This window comes from Ochlerotatus camptorhynchus, unplaced genomic scaffold (assembly GCF_037179485.1).
Source record: "Ochlerotatus camptorhynchus isolate MF236.1 unplaced genomic scaffold, CSIRO-AGI_Acam_v1.1 ptg000406l, whole genome shotgun sequence".
Taxonomy (NCBI): Eukaryota; Metazoa; Arthropoda; class Insecta; order Diptera; family Culicidae; genus Ochlerotatus; species Ochlerotatus camptorhynchus.
The window spans coordinates 1310984-1330567 of NW_027040892.1; the positions used below are offsets into that span (position 1 = coordinate 1310984).

Below are 19584 nucleotides of genomic sequence, written 5' to 3' on the forward strand. Positions count from 1 at the left end.
ATCGTTCAATATAATTTGAAAAACGCTCTAATAAACTGTCATGTCGTAATTGTACAATGAGAAAAAATATATTTACAATAACAAGTAATACTCTACCCTACGAGTAATCAAAAATATAATAGGTAGTCCAACACGTGCAAAAAACAAAGCCCTACTTCCTACTGCGCTTGCTCCTTTTGGATTTCTTAGTTCGTCGTGATCGCTGATGGTTAGGCTGTTCCTGGCGACCGTCACTAACCGCAACCAGTGGAGACCGCGAGTCGCGTTCCCGTTTAACAACAACCACCGTACTACCTCCGATCATAGTGGTCCGGCGTTCGGTTGTTGCTGAATTGTATTTCCTATCATAATCGGAGCAGCTGGAAACTACAAATACGGGCGACATCCTGTTGATGGAATACAAAATCTTTTGTTAGGAAAAGACGACGGGGAATGTTCACTCTTCGACTGCCGAAATTGGGTTCTGCACGTGTTGTGTTGGTATGCGCAATATTTATGTACTCTCGCGTCACAGTTACTAAACTTTGTCAGCATGATTACTTTTTGTTTTGCAATCTTAATTGAAAATTTGTTAATGCCTAAAGACTAACTTCTCACAGTTTTTGCTTACTTTCGTTACACCATAGACTTACTTATAATAAACGGTAGTTAATAGTAGTAGTTAAGGAGGGGAGCTAAGCGTGTGGTTTGTGAAACTTGATTCGTTGAACTAGGTTTTCTTTTCCTAGGGTAGCTATCAGGCCTAGTGGGATCCAACACTGTAAAACTTAAGATGACTAAGCCTTCCAGTATATGATTATAGTTGGACGAGGTTTCCTTTTAGTATCGAAACGAACTCGGCCGGCAAACGATTTAGCAAATTAGTTTAAAGGATTGCTACTGCTAGAAGATTGTGGTTGTGTCGGTAAAATCCTAATCCTAGAACGTAACATACTCTAGCGGTCACACTTTGTTGACAACAGTTTGCTCTTGACTGAACAATTAGTTACACCGAAGAACAATCTTGGAACGGAACACAAGGATACACACAAACAAGTCTAATAGAATAAAAGATCAAGCTCTCGCCACACGTGCACGCAAGAACGGTTATTTGAATCCCTCCTCCCTTCGAGCTGTGTCTCAATTGTCCTTGACTAACCTTTGCAGTTTGCGTTTGTCCGCATCATTGACTCCTATCCGCTTATCTAGCCTATCAAATACTCTGGACTTCTTCGCCGGCGGTGCTTTGTCTTTTTCGCTCTGGCGAGAATCCAAACCGGAAACCGGTTTCAGCACGATTCGCCGGCTACCAGAACTGCTGAATCCACTCCTGTCATCGCGGCCATCACGGCCATCACGGCCATCACGACCATCACGACCTTCACGGCCATCACGACCATCACGACCACTATCTCGGTGACTGCTGCTGCTGCTGCTGGTAACTGGAGGGGGATGTCTCTCCCGGGGAGGAGAGGGGGACGGTTCCCGAAGCAGCTCCTCCTCGTACTCGTCCAGAAACAGGTCCAACTCGTCACGATTGTCGATGACTTTGCGTTTGGGAGATCCCGGAGACGAAGGGGCACCAGAGATGATAGGAGCCGGAGGTGCAGAAGGTTGCTTTTTCGACTCATAGTCGGATGAAGATACTGTCGGGGTGGATGATGATGATGGCTTCTTGGAGGACTCCACTGGCAGTAAGGTCTTTCGCGATGACGACGACGACGACGACGATGCATTGTTGGAGGATGAATGGCGATCCGAGGCCGATTTGCCGTCCGCTTCGGCTTTCTTTTTGAGAGAAATGATCTTCTTTTCGGTGACCACGATCGGAGTGTACTTGGCCGGAGGTTCCTCGGATTTTCGATCCTGTGGAAAGGATGAAAGGTGAGTTGTAAGTAATGTGACATTCGAGAGGAGCATTGGTCGAATTAATCAATTGACAACCGTCTTCAACCAGCGGTTGTACAGACTGAACTCTTAACAGGAGACGAGTAGGAAAATTTCCTTCACTTCGTGGCACATACACAACCCGTGCTACTTACCGAAGCTCTCGGCGGCTTTTTGTTCTCCTCCGCCGCTTGCTTCCGACGCATCTCCTTATCCCTGAGAATCTTCTCCCGAGCGGCTTTCTGTTTCTCGATCTCCATTCGATACGCTCGTATCTCCGGGTCTTCATCGTCGTCCTTTCTCTGCGGGAAAAAAATAAACAAAAATCTTGAACAATTCTGATTCCCAAAAATCTGCAATACACCCAACTTACATCGTTGTTATTCCTCTGATTCTCGCCATAGTCTCCACTCTTTCGCCTCTTCGGGTACCGACTGTCATCGTCCCGGTCACGGCTACCGTGTCTCCGCGAAGGGAAATTCCTTCGTGGTGGCCTGTTGGCAGCATCTCTGTCCCGGCTGCCAGCTCGGTGCCGCCGTGGAGACCTCGATCGTTCCCGTGGCGAACGTTCGCGATGTTCCCTGTCACGATCTTTATCCCGATCGCGCTCACGCTCCCGCTCCCTAGACCGGCCACGTTCCCTTTCACGCTCTCGGTCTCTTTCGCGTTCTCGCTCTCGGTCCCGGTCACGTTCGCGTTCCCGCTCGCGGTCGCGATCTCGCTCCCGTTCCCTCTCCCTGGAAGGAGACCGCTCCAAGCGACGCTTCTCGACTTCGATGCGGTTTTTGTTGATGAAATCCTCCTGCTGGCGGAGCAGCTCTTCGTCACTGACCGGGCGGCTGTTGATGTTGGCCAGGAACTGCTGGCTGCTGAGCGCTTCGCGCATCAGTTGGTCTGTAAGCATGGATGAAATGATTAATAATACAGTTTAGGCGAGATGAAATTGGGGTTACTTACTGGTCGCCGCTTCGACGCCTCCCTTAAAGTTAGGATTGATCAGCACTTTTCGGGGTAGGACTGGAGCTGCGGGGAGTGCCGGTACAGTGGTGGCTACCGGCAATGGACCACTATCGAAATTAAGCAACGGTGCTGGGAGGGGTGGCATTGCTGCCATTTGACCTGGAGGACCTCCTGGAGGCATTGCTGGGCCTCCGCCTGGTCCACCCATCGGCCCGAAGGGAGGACCACCGGGTGGTGGTCCTCCGGGACCATTCGGTCGGAACATTGGTCCGCCAGGTCCCATCCGGGGTCCACCTCGCATAGGATCGAACGGCGGACGATCACCGGGGCGCATCATTCCCGGTCGCATCATAGGGTCAAACGGAGGTCCTCGTGGAGGGAACGGTATTCGTCCGCCCATGGGGAAATTCATGCGATTATTGCGGAAGTTGTTCATGTCACCGGGGAAACCTGGGCGCGGTGGAAACCGAGGTCGCATACCTCCTCGGAATGGTCCCGGGCCGAAACCTGGGCCACCCATTTGTGGTGGCATTCCAAGGGGCGGAAAGTGCTGTTCCCCCGAAGAAGATCCTCCGGAATCGCCGGAATGTTTGAAGTTGTTGGGCCGATTGGAATGCTGCGGCCGATGGGATTGCTGATGCTGCTGTTGATGTTGGGATGTGGAGGATGCTTTGTTGCCACCTTCATGCTTCCAGTCACGTTTCTCCGTCGACTCATCCGTATCGTACGAAAAGTCCGGCTCCCGGTCCTGGTTAGTAACGTACAAATCCAACACATCCTCCGTTGAGGTGGTATCGCAGAGCTGGCCCAAAGATTTAGCTTTCTCATCGACAGAATTTTTTGATGTTGCGACATCCGACACTGTGGATGCCTGAGAAGAGACGGCTTCCGTTTCCTCTTCCGTACGGCTTGATTCCTGGGCAGACAAACTACCCAAATCCGTTTGCGATACGGACGTTTCCGTGAACAGGGATGTTCCGGATGCCGACTCCGGAACCAGCGATGATTCAGAAACGGAAGATATTTCCGTTGTCGTGTCCCGTCCGGATTCGGACTCCGTCGAGACAGGCATGATCGTCTCCTGACTGGAGGGGGTTTCGTCCTTTACTTCGGCTATCGGTTCCTGCCTGGGTGCTTCCTGCGGTACTGGTGGTGCAGTTTCGATTTTTACAATTTCTTTCTTTACTTCCTGCATGGAAAGCGTTTCCTCTTTCGGTGTGCCACTGCGCTGCGCCGATGGTGGCATCCGTTTTGCATTGTTTGCCTGGCCGGCATGCTTCCTGGCTGCTGTCTCCGTGGTGGCTTCCGATCCGGACGCAGATCTTTTCTTCAGACGCAGAGCCGCTTCCTTCTCCTTGGCGGCCAGCTGCTTGGCGACCCAGTCCTCCGATTCGTTGAGCAGGAACTCCTCCTCGTGCTGCTCTAGCTTGATGCCGCTCTCTGGATAAACGATAAGAAAACGTGGGGCGTTTTGAATCGGGACATTTCGCTACCTAGGTGACTTTGGTTTGGTTTGTTTGTTTTTTTTTTTGTTCTGGCTAAGCTGAAACTAGCTGTAGGACTAAGATATAGTTCTATGGGATGTGGTTTCTTCCGAACCCAATATTTGGGATAGCAACACCGAAGAGATAGGATCTGATGCTAGAGTTGGTCTAGCTCATTATTTTTGTTTATATAAAAGATTTACAAATATTTTACAAATTTATAACAGATTTTGGCGTTCTACACAACTAAAGGATTGCAGACTTGATCACTAAAAAAGTGATTTTCAATAGGTAGTTACAACAACGTTTTATACAAAACTTTAGACAACTTTAAACTGAAAAAGACAAATTCATTGACTAACATTAATCTGCTTTTCGTGTTTAGTTTGATCTGAAGCAGTGGCTTCGTTTAACCTCACTTTTTGCACCATCTTAAAAAAAAAACCTGATGTACTGTCATATTTATACACGAATCGGTTGTGAAATGTAGAGAATCTTCTTGTTTTACTGATATGTGTCCATTTCAAGCAGTATTTTAAGATTTTTTTTTAAACTTTATCCAACTCTCAGGTGCGCAGGTAGATTGAGGTTAAGGCAAGGTCACTGAGCTGAAATTATCCATTCCAGCACAAATACACTGTATGTAGAGTCTAAAAGTCTTTCAGCTTCTTAGCGTATTCTTAAACAACCTTAGAAAAACGTACATTACTAAATTACATAACAGATTGTTTTGTCGTTTAATATTATATCACAACGTGTAAGGCTCCTCGATATCACATACTATTTCTGCTTTAAAACAGACTGGTAGTGTGCGGCACCATTTCGGCATAACTCACTTCACTTCGGCAGCATTCGTAATTTAACTTGTGAACAATTGATTGATTCATGAATGTTGGATATGTCGCTGTTTGTATTCATTGTTTTTGACGCGTACGGCGAAAATGGGTCCCATATGCCGAAGTAGTGCTACATCCTACTACTTACTGAAACACTCAAGTAAGTGCAGTGTAAAACGACATTTTTACAATAAGATCAAAGTCATATCAGCAGTACAATTTCACTTACACTATTTTAGTCTTATGAACTAAAGATGACACTGGCCCAAAGCCCAAAGAAGAAGTTGCTCGGGCTCAGGGTCATTAGATTTTCAGTTATAAGTAACAAGCTAGAAACCAAATATTTGAATCATTTAGATATCAACAACTGTTTTGATTTGCTTCTATGGTTTTTCAGTCTTCTCAGGTAAGAACTACCCAATCACTTCATTAAATATTTCTTAGTACTTAGTACATTTGTTTTAGCTTTATTATTGAGATTTTTAGCCAGTTGGCTAGTTCATTTCATCTAAGTACTTAGAACATAGTTCTGAATTTCTTCTGGCAAAAATAAAATATTAAAATTATACACAACTTTATCACATCAATGTTGAAACTTAACATTAATACAACACCTCACTTTTTGAGCTAAATTCAAATATTTTACAAATACGGAATAAGTCAAAATTTGCTGATAGTTGGACCATAAAGAAAAACTTTTCACCCAGGGAGACTAACTTGCATACAAGTGGTGTACTTTTGACTTGAAACAGACTAAGGGGAGGAAACCCGTTTTATTTAACATAGAGGCTATTTGGAATTCAACCTTTCAACGTAAAATGCAAATTTGAATTTTTTTTTATTTTTGTAGTGCAGAATGTAGAGTATATATTTATTTAATGTTCACATATGTTTTCGTGAGTGCTACTAAAATCTTCCAAATATGTATTGTATTGTATGCGACAAGCTCTCAATTGGGGAAATGACACTCACTGACTATAATTTTCGCTTGTGGAACTCATTGCTTCAAAGTACATATATGAAGCTTACTTCACTGAAAATCGTCAGAATCGGTCGTAATTTAAATACATAAACTGCTGCTATTCGCATATCAGAACCATGTAAATAGAAAATGTTATGCGAATAGTGAATTGCTGAGTTACAACCGAGCAACAAATCTACCCAGTAAGGTCCTAGTTGATTAAATTTTCTTCATTCACAAAGGGCTTTACAATCACTCAAATGCGTCACATAGGGCAATTTACGTATTCTCGTCAATTTAAGCAGCGTCCGCACTTCTATTAGCAATTTCTCAGCATCACGCATACAAATGACGTGTTTGTTTGTTTACATTTATCTGCTGCTTCCTATTCTATTCATTCCAATCGACAGAATTGTCCAAAACGGTTTGAACACCTTTTTATAATGGTCCAAACTTCTCAGGTGAGTGTGGCTATTATCGGCAGTCACTTTTTTCTTCGGCAACCTTTCCAGTTGAATTACGTGTTAACCAGCAGTTTTGTTATCGGCAACTCGAAACCAGCCATATTTTGTAGTGCGTATATTTTATTTGAAGAAAAACCTGACCTAAAATGTAATCTGATTAAAGCTGAAAGACTAAGGAATCGTTTAAATCCATTTAGCGAAATGTTTTGATAAGAAAATTAAATTTGGGTTGCCGAAAACAGTCAATAGGTACCGAAGCCATCATTTACCCTATGTGGGTATCGCAAAACGACATGAAATTGATCACGATAACTTTTTGTTTTCTCTTCTCGCTAAACCTTGTTTCATGATAAATAATGTAATGAAAGGACATGAATGTCTCATTGTTTTGCAATGTTTTCCCCTAATAAACGATACATTCTTCAGCTCAAAATGTACAATTTTGTAAATAGAATACGCAACTAATGACTGTTCCTCAAAATCCTAATATAATCAATATTTTTTTTCTCGTGCTATGATTACTTTACTTAATTTTGAGTACCATAATTTGAATATGAAAAAAGTCTGTTATTTATAGCACAGACAAGCAGACATAACACTCACAAGTTGTTCATCGAACAAGCATTTAATGGTCAATTTAAAAGTTTCTTAGTTGGTAGTACCGCCACCTGTAGCACGCATAGGCAATTCCCTTGTGTTTGCCGTTTACAGTGAGAAATATTCAATGTGTTATGTCTGTTTGTCTGTGTTTATAGCATTTGACTTTTTTGTCGTATTAAAAGAGAGAATAATGCTTGATAAATTTTTATATGGTCTACAGGGCTGGTAACAATCACTGTTGTCAAAAATAGAAATTTTAGTTATCATGTTGAAGAAATAAGTGACCAAATAGTGACTTATAGCTGTAAAAAATAGTGACTAAAAGTGACCTAAGCGAATAAAAGTAGTCGTTATGATAGCACACCTAAAAAAAATGTTTGATGTTTTAGACTTCCTCAATTAGTATCTCTTAAAAACTGATGTACGATATAACCCTTAAACAGTGAAAGATTCAATAGAAAGTGTTCGGCCAACCCCACGGTATTCAAACTTCAAAAACCTAGAAAACCTTGAATCCTCAGGAAATTTAATTTTTCTAAAAATATCTGAAAGTCTCAGAGAATTTAATAATTTTCTTGCAAAGAATATTTTTAAAAAAATAATTAATTTTAAAATACATCATTTTCATTCACACCTTGAACTTTAGTGGACTAATCTTCAGTTACAAATAAATTTTCCTTAGATTGTAAGTTTGACTAACCTTGTGTTTAGTTTTTGTTTTGTTCGTGTGGGGTTTTTTTTTTTTAATATTTGTTTCTGTAATAATTGTATAATTACACTGCGGATACCAAATTGAATAGGAATAAGTTCATGTTTTAGGAATAATGAAATATTTGTATCGTAAATCATAACTCAAACCTCCTTCTCCCTCTACCCTTCCATAAATCTGTAAATCTCTACTAACTGTTAAGAAAGGACTACCGCCGCACGGAGCCAGGCAATAGTGTCGCGTTTGACGTCGTTGACCTAGAAAAAATAGGACACGCTCTCCGGTCGGTCGGTCATCGGTGTGCTTGTACCAAGAAAATAAGGTGCGTGATCAAGAAGTTGACTCCAGGAGGAGTTCTTTCTGTCCCTGTTTCTGTACCAAATATTGTGTGTTTGCAAATTGGGCTCAAGAGAGTATGGTGACCGAATTTCGTGATCGATTCAACGACGAAAGTTTCAGGCGGCGAGCGCTGCTGTGAACAGACAGAGCAGAAATAGTAGGTGGACCAAAATCTAGTTCTGTCGAGGAGACGTTGTGTGGTCTTTCGGAACGCAAACTGCAGTAGTGGACCTTCGAGGTAAGTGCGCAGCCTGGTCTTGTCGTAACAACGAAGACAGCAAGTAGCACCATCATCATCAGCAGCAGCAGCAGCATCATCATCATCAGCAACTACTTGGCCGAGTGTGCCACCAAGCAGCCAACCAACCAACCGCCACGACCCAATCAACGAAAAAGAGGACAAGGAAGTTCGCCAGAAGCCAGTCGTTATAGAAGCAGAGAGCAATGGAGCCCACCGGCGACAGCAAGGGCAGTAGCAGTGTAGAGCAGATCAAAGTGGAGCCGGACTTTTACTTTCCGACAGCGGACGTGGTCCTGGACGACGATGAAGATGATCTGGACGGCGAGAAACAACTGGAGATATATCACATCGACCTGGACAACCCAGTGAAACAAATGTTAGTGGATGTTGAAGAGCAGTTTGATGTGATAAGTTATTTCGATGAGAATGAAGACTCTGATGAGGATGAGGATGGTGGTGGCAGTATTAGTGGTCAGGGAAAGAAGTTCGAGTGTGAAGTTTGTGGGAAACAGTTCTACAGTCCGGGTCACCTGGATTCACAGTGGGGTGAAACCATTCCCATGCACGCACTCTGATAAGGCATTCATTGAGGCGTCTAGCCTGAAGGTTCATCTTAGGACCCATACGGGCGAGAAACCCTACCGGTGTGAAATCTGCGACAGACACTTCATTCAATCCTGCAATCTGCAATCTCACTACCGGCGCAATCACGAAGTCGATCCGAAAGCCGACCCCCAGCTGTTCAACCAGATGCGTCAGCAGCAACAGCTGAGCTTCAGTTCGTCGCCATGGCCATCGCCGCAGTCCGTCAGGGCTATGCCAAAGCTAATTCCGAAACCGGCCGGACAACCATTCCAGTGTTGCGTTTGCGACGAGCCATTCTTCGATCGGGATCTGCTACTGATCCACGAAGAAACCCACGTCCCAGAAGCTCGCTTCGAGTACCGATTCTGTAACACAATGTTCTCGGTTCTTCCCGATCTCAGATCTCACGTGAATGTTCACAAGGCCAGTTTGCAAGGGCAGCCTCAAGCCCTTCATTCGATTGTTCACTGTCCACGACATTGACCGGCGTGCCATTGCGGGAGTTTTGCTGCGATTGCTGCTGCTGCTGTTCACTACTACTGGTGTTTAGCAACTGCGTTTTGAACTAGTTCTGGATTTTAAAGCTATAATACTTCAAGAAACTTTCAAGAATCTGGAGTCAAATTCCATGCACTCGTTATTATAATTTATAAAGACCTCATTCCAAAGGAGTTCTGAGAAGAAAAAAATCATTCAGAAAAAACATCAAATGTAATCTGCTTTCAAGGTAATTTTTATGAATTTTCAATTTCATGTGAAGTCTGATAGTTTTGAGTACAATTTCAAGAAACTTATGAGTAGAAATCTCAGGAATTTGTGAGAAGGAATGCCAATGAATTCTTAGGAGACTTTCAATGCGAGTAGAATTCTAAGGGAAGGAGTGAAATTCAAAAAGAAATCTGAAATTAATTCAATGAATATTCGAAGAATCTGTCCAAAGTCTTTCTTATTGTGGAGAATTTCAAGGTAATTCCGAGGAAAACTAAAAGGAAATTGATTTCGAAACTTTGAGGAAAATTTCAGTGGAAATCTCTGTTGAATATAGAATGGACTATTCTGAGGTCTTCCGAACTACTTTAAAGTTTCCAAATTTTTCCGCATGTTAATGAAACTTTCTTGAAGTTCGTTTGTAGTTTGAGAAACTGGCTCACAAAATTTCTCATCAAATTCTTAAAATTCACTGAACTTTATAGGGCTTTTTAAATTTTCCTCATTTTTTTCTAACGACCATGGATCTCCTCTAAAGGTTTAACAATCCGCTGAAGTTTTTTTTTATATTAATTTAAGGCTCAATCGAATAAACTTTACAGAGCCGAGTTATCATTTGCATTATACATGATTAATGTCTTAAATCTAGAGTTAAAGGAACCTTACCGATTACTCGCGGTCGTCTCGAGGTTAGTGGAGATTTACAATTTTTTGAATCCGCTGAAGTACTCGAAACTTATTTAAAATTTATGTGACTTCTCTAATGTTCACGCAACGCTCTGAGGTTCTCTGTTCTTTTCTGAAATTCTCAAAACATCTCTTAAGTTTTAGCTGTTCGCATAAAGCCTGTTGTTGTTGTACTATCCTAAAAATGCTCAAGCTTCCGTGAACTTCTGAACTTATGCGAAGACCTCAATTAACCTTTTTACGTCTCTGAAGTAATCTGAAAATCTGGGAACTGCTTTACATTTCTCACTAATTTTCTCAAACTAATGGATTTCGGAGCTTTCGGAATTTTCGGAACTTACTAAACTTCTTTCAAATCTTCCCGCATGTTGCTAATGTTCATAAAATTTTCTGAAGTTCGTGGATCTCCCCTTAAACTCTATAGATGTCTATGAAACGTTTTTGACGACCACTGTCCTTCTGTGAAGTTTTCGAAGTTATTCTAATTTTCTGGAACATTATATTAGAACGAAATAACTAATATTGTTCTATGATATTCTCTGAAGTTCTCAAGATTTTTCTGAAATTCATTAAACTTCCCTTAAATTATCGACACTAATTTAAAACTTCTTCAATAGTCTAGACTTTCCTGGTGTTATTAAAACTGCCTACACGATTTTCTTTAAAGTTCTCGGGACTGCCCTGAATGTATCAGTAATTTTTAAGAACCCGCAACTTTACTGAAATTAATTGATTTGCCTTGAAGTTTCGACAATTTTCTTTGACTATTATAACCATTATAGACGCTCACTAATTTTTCCTGAACTTATCCATGCTTTTAGCTGAAGTTCTCTATTTTTTTTTAATAATTCAGCAAATTTTCTGATATATACTCATAATTCCCTGACGCTTTTGACGTTTTCGGATCAACCAAAGAATTTTTGGAATACCCCATAATTCCACGGAGCGCCTTGTAAGACGCTGCAAATTTGCTTAAGTTAATGGAATTATTCTGAAGCTATCTGATCGTCGTCCAAGTACTCGGAACTTCGCTGAATATCATAAAAATCATTTCTCTGCGTGTATCTAAAAATATCTAAATGTATTAGAAGGTTTAGTCTCAGCTGCTGGAAACGTGTGTTTTCAAGAGTCATCCGCCTTTTCTTTTTTCTCTTAATTTGTTCTCCGTGCTGAACACACCTGGACCTTACCTATCGACCCATCAACTCATGAACCCTGGGACCAACGGCTTTACTTCCCTGATGTTATGCATCAGAACATCCCAGGGGCGCCGACTAGTATTGAAACCAGTCCTGTTGGGTTGAGAGGTAATCACCACCGGCGCCGCTTCATCCGCCTTTGATCACGTTCAGTTTGCCACTTGCCACCAGCTGTCGAATAAATTGATGCTTGACTTCAATATGCTTGGTTTTCTTGTTTTTCATTCACATTCTCGATTGTCTTCATAGATCGTTACATGGGTTGGAGACTATTTTGAGATCCTCCGAAACGCCACTGGTTCATATGGCATCTACTGCTGCTGCACTACACTCGTGGCATTGTTCTAGTCCTACTCGCTTCAACGAATTCTTGTGCATGGTTGACGATTCCTGAGTGACAGGCGGCCGGTCGGACTCACAGCATGATCGAAAGGGTTCGCCAGTACTAGGACTTATACGAAGTGGTTGGAGTCTTGGTCGGATTGCACTCCCCTCATGCCTCAAAAATCTTCGCGGATGTTAATTTCTTGTGGTAGTCTCAATGATCCTCCATTACGGTTGTAATCGATCTTCATACCCAGGAAATGCCGTGGTTCTCCACAATCGATGATAGAGAACACTTTTGAGCTAGTTGATCGCGTCCAATCCTATCTTTTCAATCTGATTGGTGAACTTCTTATTTCAACATTGGGGCACTTGACTTTTGTAGCTTGTACGCCATCCCTGGTGCTAACTTCGCACTATTCCGGATCATACATATGAATGTCCTCATACAACTTGCCTTGGAGGAATGCCGTCTTTTCGTACATCTGGTGAAAAATAAGCAAGCTTGGCCACCGGTGAGATACAGCATTTCACGGTCCTCGTAGTCCAGTCTCAGTTTTTGCGTCCGTTCTCGTCCTCCTTAGCACAGAATACCTATTTTGTATCCATCGGTTTCGCGTTGGCGGAGCATTGTATAATTAGCTTCCACACCATGTTGCTATCCATGGATAGCAGTTAGATGACTTTCAGCCACATGACTCGGTCTTCCAGAAGCAACACTTTTTGATAGGATGGAGAAAAATGGAGAAAGGTTTCTCGTTATCCAGTCAAGCTATTTACCAGGAAACCTGTGTTCTCGTTCGAAGTGCTTCATGTCGTTCCTCAAAACAAACGTCACAAGCAATTACCACCATCTTTGCTCCACATGTGGTATCTTTAGGCAGCATATCCCATCATGATTACTTCTTGAATCTTGGCATTTAACTTTTTGTGAAGTTGCGTTGGTATACATGCATCCTTGCACGCAAACCCACGAAGCTTCGACTGATCCGGCCGGCGTAGCTAATTCACTCCACAATGTGGAGTTCACATTGTTTGCATCTTGTTGGACCTCTCCGCCATACCGTTCTATTTCGGCGTGTAGGCGACGGAGATTTCGATTGGAAAGCCCATCTTCTTATAGAACTTCTTCTGCGCTTTTGATCTCCTACGACACCTACGACTTCCACTTCATCAGAGGAAATGCGTTTTGTATGCAATGAACAAGACAACATACCTTGACCCATCCCAGACTAGTCAGTCGATTAGGCCGCAAACCTCCGAATGAATCCGCTCGAGGTCGGTTTGGATTGGTCACGTGTATCATCGGATGGGTCCAGACACTATTTACCCTGTGCACAGGCGTTACAGAACCGACAGTTGTCAACTTCTTTTGTACAATTCTGGTCATTGCAGTTTGAGCAAGATGCCAACAATCGCGGGTATTCGTTTTTTATCCGGTACAGCCCTTCTTCATGTGACCCGTTTTCGCACATTTGCCCTTGAATTTGCTGATCTGCTGATTTTCTGCAAACGCAGCTGGCTTGTCTTTCATGTTTCCACCCCTCCGATCAGCACATGTTTGCTCTTCTGCTAGGAGTTGTTGCTTGGATCAAGCCAAAATTCAGGTCTTCCTCGTTGATGTTTTAGCGCCGCAACTAGTGGATCATACTGAGTCTGGCAAGCTTAGGAAAAGCTCCATCAACTAGCACTGCACCAGTCGTTTTGAATTTTCTCGCCAAATTATCGAAGGTCAGAAGGTGGAGGAACGATATTATAGCTCTCGCTTTCATTCCCCAGGACTGGGAATACACTCGGCGTTGCTCGGGTAGCCGTGGACTTACTCTGGGTGTCCTGTGGGAGTTATTCTCATAATCCGAAATATTTATCTAAGGTAGTCTCGAAAGTTCTGTAAGTCTACCCTGGAAGCAGTGTTGTTAGCTTTTCATGAAGTACGATCCGTAGATAGGATGCAAATTTTCTACAAACTAGTCATTCAAAAGGTACCTATTTCCTTTTTGTTAGAAGTCATCTGGACATATCTTAAACAGGTATTTGAGATTTACTGATCCTCTATGTGGCCTCAGATAGCATATAGTCAGTTAAGGCATGGTATTACTATTACTAAGCCGGAGGCGACGGGGCATCGATTACCTGACCGATCTAGAAAATGTTTCGGGTTTGACATATTCTTCGACTTGCCTGGGCACAGAGTATGATTGGTGCTTGCCACACGATATTCAAAATCAAATTCATGCATTAGTTGGTATACAAATCACTCAACCAATAACTGCGGGAGTGCTTTAAGGAACACTAAGAGCAGACATAAGCTTGTGTATGAGCGTCAAAGCCAGGCAGAAGCATCTTCTAAACGTTTCCCTGGAAGTGCTCCAAAATGGTCAGGTTTGGTTTGGGAGTTTAATCTTCCTGTTCGGTTCCGAGTCTGGTTCAGTGTTAAAAAGGTTAGATGGCGGGTCTCATGTGTTTCAGTTAAAAAAATAATTGCCCGGGAGTTGTTTAGACTTGCCTTAAAAAATGATTCTTGAAGTACACGGAATATGTCTTATCCTTTCTTGGAACTCCTGAACAATGGTTTATTTCTACACGATTCAAGCCGGGTTTGGTTAAGAGCATATTGAGGGGTCTACAGAAGACTTTGGGGGCTACTTCTATTTAGTAATCCTTTAGGTATCCCCACGTATCGGGGTGAGTATGTTGAGTTCCTCTAATCTACGGAATTGACCTTAGAGAAATCTGACATCACTGTTACACGCCCACTTCAAACAAAATATGAGAAGAAAACGTTTCATAAGGGCCTGTTCATAAACTACGTAGACAGTTTTTTGGGATTCTTGACCCCCCCCCCCCTCCCCCTGCGTAGACAATTGTCCATACAAAAAAAAAAAAATTTGTATGGGCCGTGGATAATTGTCAACAACCCCCCCCCCCACCCCCCCCCCCCCACCCTAAACTGTCTACGTAGTTTATGGACAGCCCCTAATAAGTGGATACATCACCCAAATAAGAAATTTAAAAAGATAACATGTTAAAGAATGTAGTAAAACACTAGAAGTTTTGAATTGAGACAAATTACAATTACATTAATCTGACTAAAGAAAACATGTTTAGGAACAATAATTGACTACACTAAACGAAAGTTAATTTAGAAATCCGCTGGATAGGATTACCCTTTCAGATGTACCTAATGAAGTAAATAAATTTGAAACTCAAACTTTAGTAAATCTCTAACGACAGAAAATTATCCTGTTCTTAAAAAAATAAATCTTTTAAAAAAAAAATCCAAATTGATATAATTTGGTACTCCCCGAACATGTCTCTCACGAAACACATTAGCCAATAAGTTACCAATCTTCAACGAATTTTCAACGCAATCATCGATTGCAACGAAATTTACTGGTCCTCTCCCCCCGGACCCTTCTCCACAACTTACCATCGTCCGATCCGAGCAGCAGATCCTCCTCATTCAGTAGGGCCGCCGGGTCCTCGCCTTCTGCCAGCTCATAGTTGATCAAGTCGTCACTGGACATAGCACGAAACAACAATCGGACGGGGAAGAAAAGCAAAGCAAAAAAAAAAACAAGAAACTATTTTTAGTAACACCGCCACAAGCTGGTCGATTCTTCTTCGGAATTTCAACACCAGGAACCACTATCACACCACCGGGATTTCGAAACCATTCGACGGAGTGAGATAACCGGCGATAAGAAAACAATCTTGCAATGACGGGGAATGCGCATCGATCCGAAAATCTGCTGCCAGCTAGTGATATCGAACTTCAAAAAAAGGGAGGTCTGCCACCGCCGGAGGAAAAAGTAGAAAAACACATGTACAAGCCAAACTTGGTGCGCCCATCGAGCGGTGGATTTCTGCGGAAACGGGACCAATTCTAGCTTATTCACCGCACCGGCACTTGCAGAACACTTGGCACAAGATTTCACTCTGAATCGAATGGGAAATACTGCTTAATCTTACACAAATTAGCAATGCTACGAAAGTAGAGCGAACTTACTTTAAATCCGACATTTTGGTTAATTTTGCTTTGACATTTGGCGAGTCGGTATCATCAGAAAACGAAACTGACAGCCGTTGAATGTCGACTCGGGCAGAGAGACCGACCATCAGGGGAAGGGTTTGCATAAGTGGGGGCAAAGCAATTCGCGATAGCATACCCGCATAATAATTTATATTAAGCTTTCTTTATTTAGCGAGGCAACTCTTCCATTTTCTCAGTCTTCTTGATTTGTTGTCTTCGCTTTCAGTCTGAGGCTGGTTCGCCTCCGGCATATAAATTTAGTCACCTATAATTCTCGTTTTCGTTCAAATCGCTTTTCCATAAGAACTTTTTTTTTGTATGGAAAATACGGTTCGAACTACACACAAAAAAAAGTTGTTGAATATTACATCCAAACTGCTGCAACCAGGTCGGTTGTGTAATATAACGTTGTACCGTACGATGTACATCGATTTTGCGACCAAAATTACATCCATTGATGTAATATTGTATCTGCTTTTTGCTATTACATCATTATTTCATACATCAGCTTGAATTACATTAATCGATATTACATTGTTTTACTGTGTAGAGAGACCCTCTCAAGTTCGAACGAAAACAATAATATCACTGATAAATTAAACTATTCCCATTTTGCTTGAAATTTAATCAATTTGACATTAAACTCAGTTTCATCATATCGAATGATTAAAAATTAATCCTCTCTTTCTAAAAAATAAGCATCTGATATTAATCCCAGTTTAATCATGGTTGATTGGATTGCAAATTATCTTTTTTTTTGAATAAATTTCAATCATTTTTGATTCTATATTAATAATTTTTGATTTAATTTTATTCTTTTTTGATCATATATCAGTATTGAAAAAGAATAAAATTTAATACTGGAAAGATTATTTCGATTTTAATCATGCAAGACTACTGCCGAAGTAATCATGGCTCAGACTCAATAAGGTGGAGCGGGAATCTGCATACTTTTAAAGCTTTTTTGATTTAATTTATCTATTTCCGTTAATGTTTTACGATTAATAAATCTGTTACCGCGAGGCAATTAATTTAAAATCAAAGCCATAAAAAAACAATTGTAACCATGATATCAAGAGCAAATTTTCATTATGTCGCAAGTAACATTCGCACCAATCCGAGAAAAATAAAGTTTTGTTTTGATGACCGAAAAGTTATTCCTATTTCCAAGTAAACACATATAATCTCATTGTGATAGCAATGTTTAACATATTTAGCAGGGTTTTAATCATACAAATGCAAATCGCTAGCTTTCATACTAAAAAATACTGGTTTTTTAGTCAAAAGTTATTATACGTCGTTTGGTGGCCCCTATTTTTACTTAAGTCATAGTGTATTTACCAGGATATTTGGGAGAATTGTCAATTACGTCTCCTTACGTGCAGCCCATTCATCATTTTAGGACCACCGAAATCATCTTAGCAACAAACAGTTCGATTTATTCACTTTAATAATGAGAAAGCGAAACGACGAACGTACACTTTTCACGGGTTTCTCAGCGCTGTTACTTAAGTCAAACGGCATCTCCATAGAAATTGGGTGACTTAAGTAACATCGAAAACTATTTTGATCGGAAGGTGATTACGTCAAAAAGCAATTTGACTGGTGAATAAATTTAAAAATGGGATTTGATCCTATATTCGGACAGTATATAGTGTAATAGCAGGAGAATCGATTGACACTGATAGCTCGACTTTGTTTACCTTTGTTAATTTCGACGTAATGAAAATTTGCTCTTGATATTTATTGTCAAAACATTGGACACTTTGTCGATTACCATAAAATCACAACGAAATTCATGGTTCACAACAATGAAAATCATGGTATTTGATGAATTTGCAGTAACAAAGGGGGGTTGTTAAGCATCTGAACAATAAAACACTGATTTTTTTTAGAACAAATTTGATCTTATCACATTGACTTTCATTGTTTGAGCATTGTATCGGTTAAAAACGAATTTTATTTTATCTCCCGTACAACAATTTAACAATAAATTTCAATATACTCTAAATTAAACAGTAAAAATTATTGTAATTTCGTTGTTTTATTGCACTCATAAAATTCGACACATTTTGATTGGCGAATTTCCATGTAATATTTCACATGATTGCCAACAAACAATTCAAAGTCACAAATAAGCATACACATTGAATAAATGCTGTATAACAGTGTACAATGCTGAATAAAACAGGATGTCGAATTATGTGCTGAAAAAAAAACTAATTGAGATCGATAGATCCGCCTTTATTCCGCCGTTGGCTCTGATATGATTAATTTCCTTATTAAAAGCTTTATAAACGTTGACTGTCTTCCTGTTTCAGAACCAGAAGTTTGATCTAATAACAAACTGAATAAGTGTAATTCGCACATACATTGTCGCTTTAATACGACTGTTTTCAATTGATTTAATAAAATGCTTTATTAAACGCCTTATAAATGTTTTCTAGCTCCATTATTAGATTTCATTACATTGCTTTACAATACTGCTGTATAAAGATAAATACAGTCAGAAAAATAGCTCTTATACCACCCAACAAACAATTCAGAGTCACAAATAAGCATATATATTGAATGAATGCTGTATAACAGTGTACAATGCTGAATAAAAAGAGTTGTCGAATTATGTGCTGAAAAAGCTCATTGAGATCGATAGATGCACATTTATTCCACTGTTTGCTCTGATCCGATTTATTTACTTATTAAAAGCTGTAAAAGTGTTTAATGTCTTTCCAATTCAACGCCAGAAGTTTGATCTAATAACAAACTGAATAAGTGTAACTTGTACATACATTGATACTTTAATTCGACTGTTTACAATTGCTTCAATAAGATGCTTTATTAGACGTCTAATAAATGTTCTCCAGCTCCATTATTAGTTTTCATTGCATTACTTTACACTATACAGTCAGTATAATTGCTTTTATACCACTATGCGTCCATGCCTTAATCGCATGCCTTGTAAATGCTTTAGAAACGACGTATTAGATTCATTATTCCTCAACATTGGTTCAATCTAACAACAAGACGAAATCAGTAGAGTAGTGGTTACTGTTTCCGCTTTCCAAGTAGAAGGTCATGAGGTCAATCCCAAGCTAATTTTTTTTTATTTGTGTTCTACGCCTAATTAGTAGTAATCATCGATCACATGACTCACGACAATGAATGCATTGATCTAAAATTAAAATATAACCGAGCATCCTTTCTTTCGACTTGGAGAGGCAACATTGGTCTCATTTAAAACAACGATGAATGAATGAATCATTCCCACAGGGCCTTGAAGGAGCTAGAGTTGCCATCGGGAGGTATTTACTTTCAAGCAAGCTTTTATTGATTATTGAGTTCCCAAGCAGCAAAACTTCGGATTAAAAGCCCTTTTTTGGCTTAATCAGCTAATCAAAGGATTATGAAAAGAATTCTATTCAGCTTACTTTTTAAGTTATTAACCGAACTTCCAAGTTCACATTCGATGTTTAAGCTTCTAATAGAATACTGTTTCACTTTTAAAAAGAACTTGAAAGTTCACAAACGGTTCGTTTAACCGTTGGAAGGAATGCTATTCAGCCCAAAAAGAAAACTTGAATGAAATCA

At 40.7% G+C, this 19584-nt stretch overlaps 1 protein-coding gene across 1 annotated transcript; it reads right to left on the reverse strand.

The window, feature by feature from the left end:
- Positions 1 to 472: 472 nt before the first annotated feature.
- LOC135710923 (serine/arginine repetitive matrix protein 1) lies at positions 473 to 16001 on the reverse strand. Its single transcript, XM_065233628.1, has 6 exons — positions 15973 to 16001; positions 15394 to 15482; positions 2824 to 4266; positions 2240 to 2760; positions 2022 to 2168; positions 473 to 1845 (listed from the first exon to the last, which is right to left on the reverse strand). Exons 1-6 carry the CDS (start codon positions 15984 to 15986, stop codon positions 1120 to 1122), a joined length of 2940 nt encoding a protein of 979 aa, XP_065089700.1. The 5' UTR covers positions 15987 to 16001; the 3' UTR covers positions 473 to 1119.
- Between the last annotated feature and the right edge of the window lie 3583 nt (positions 16002 to 19584).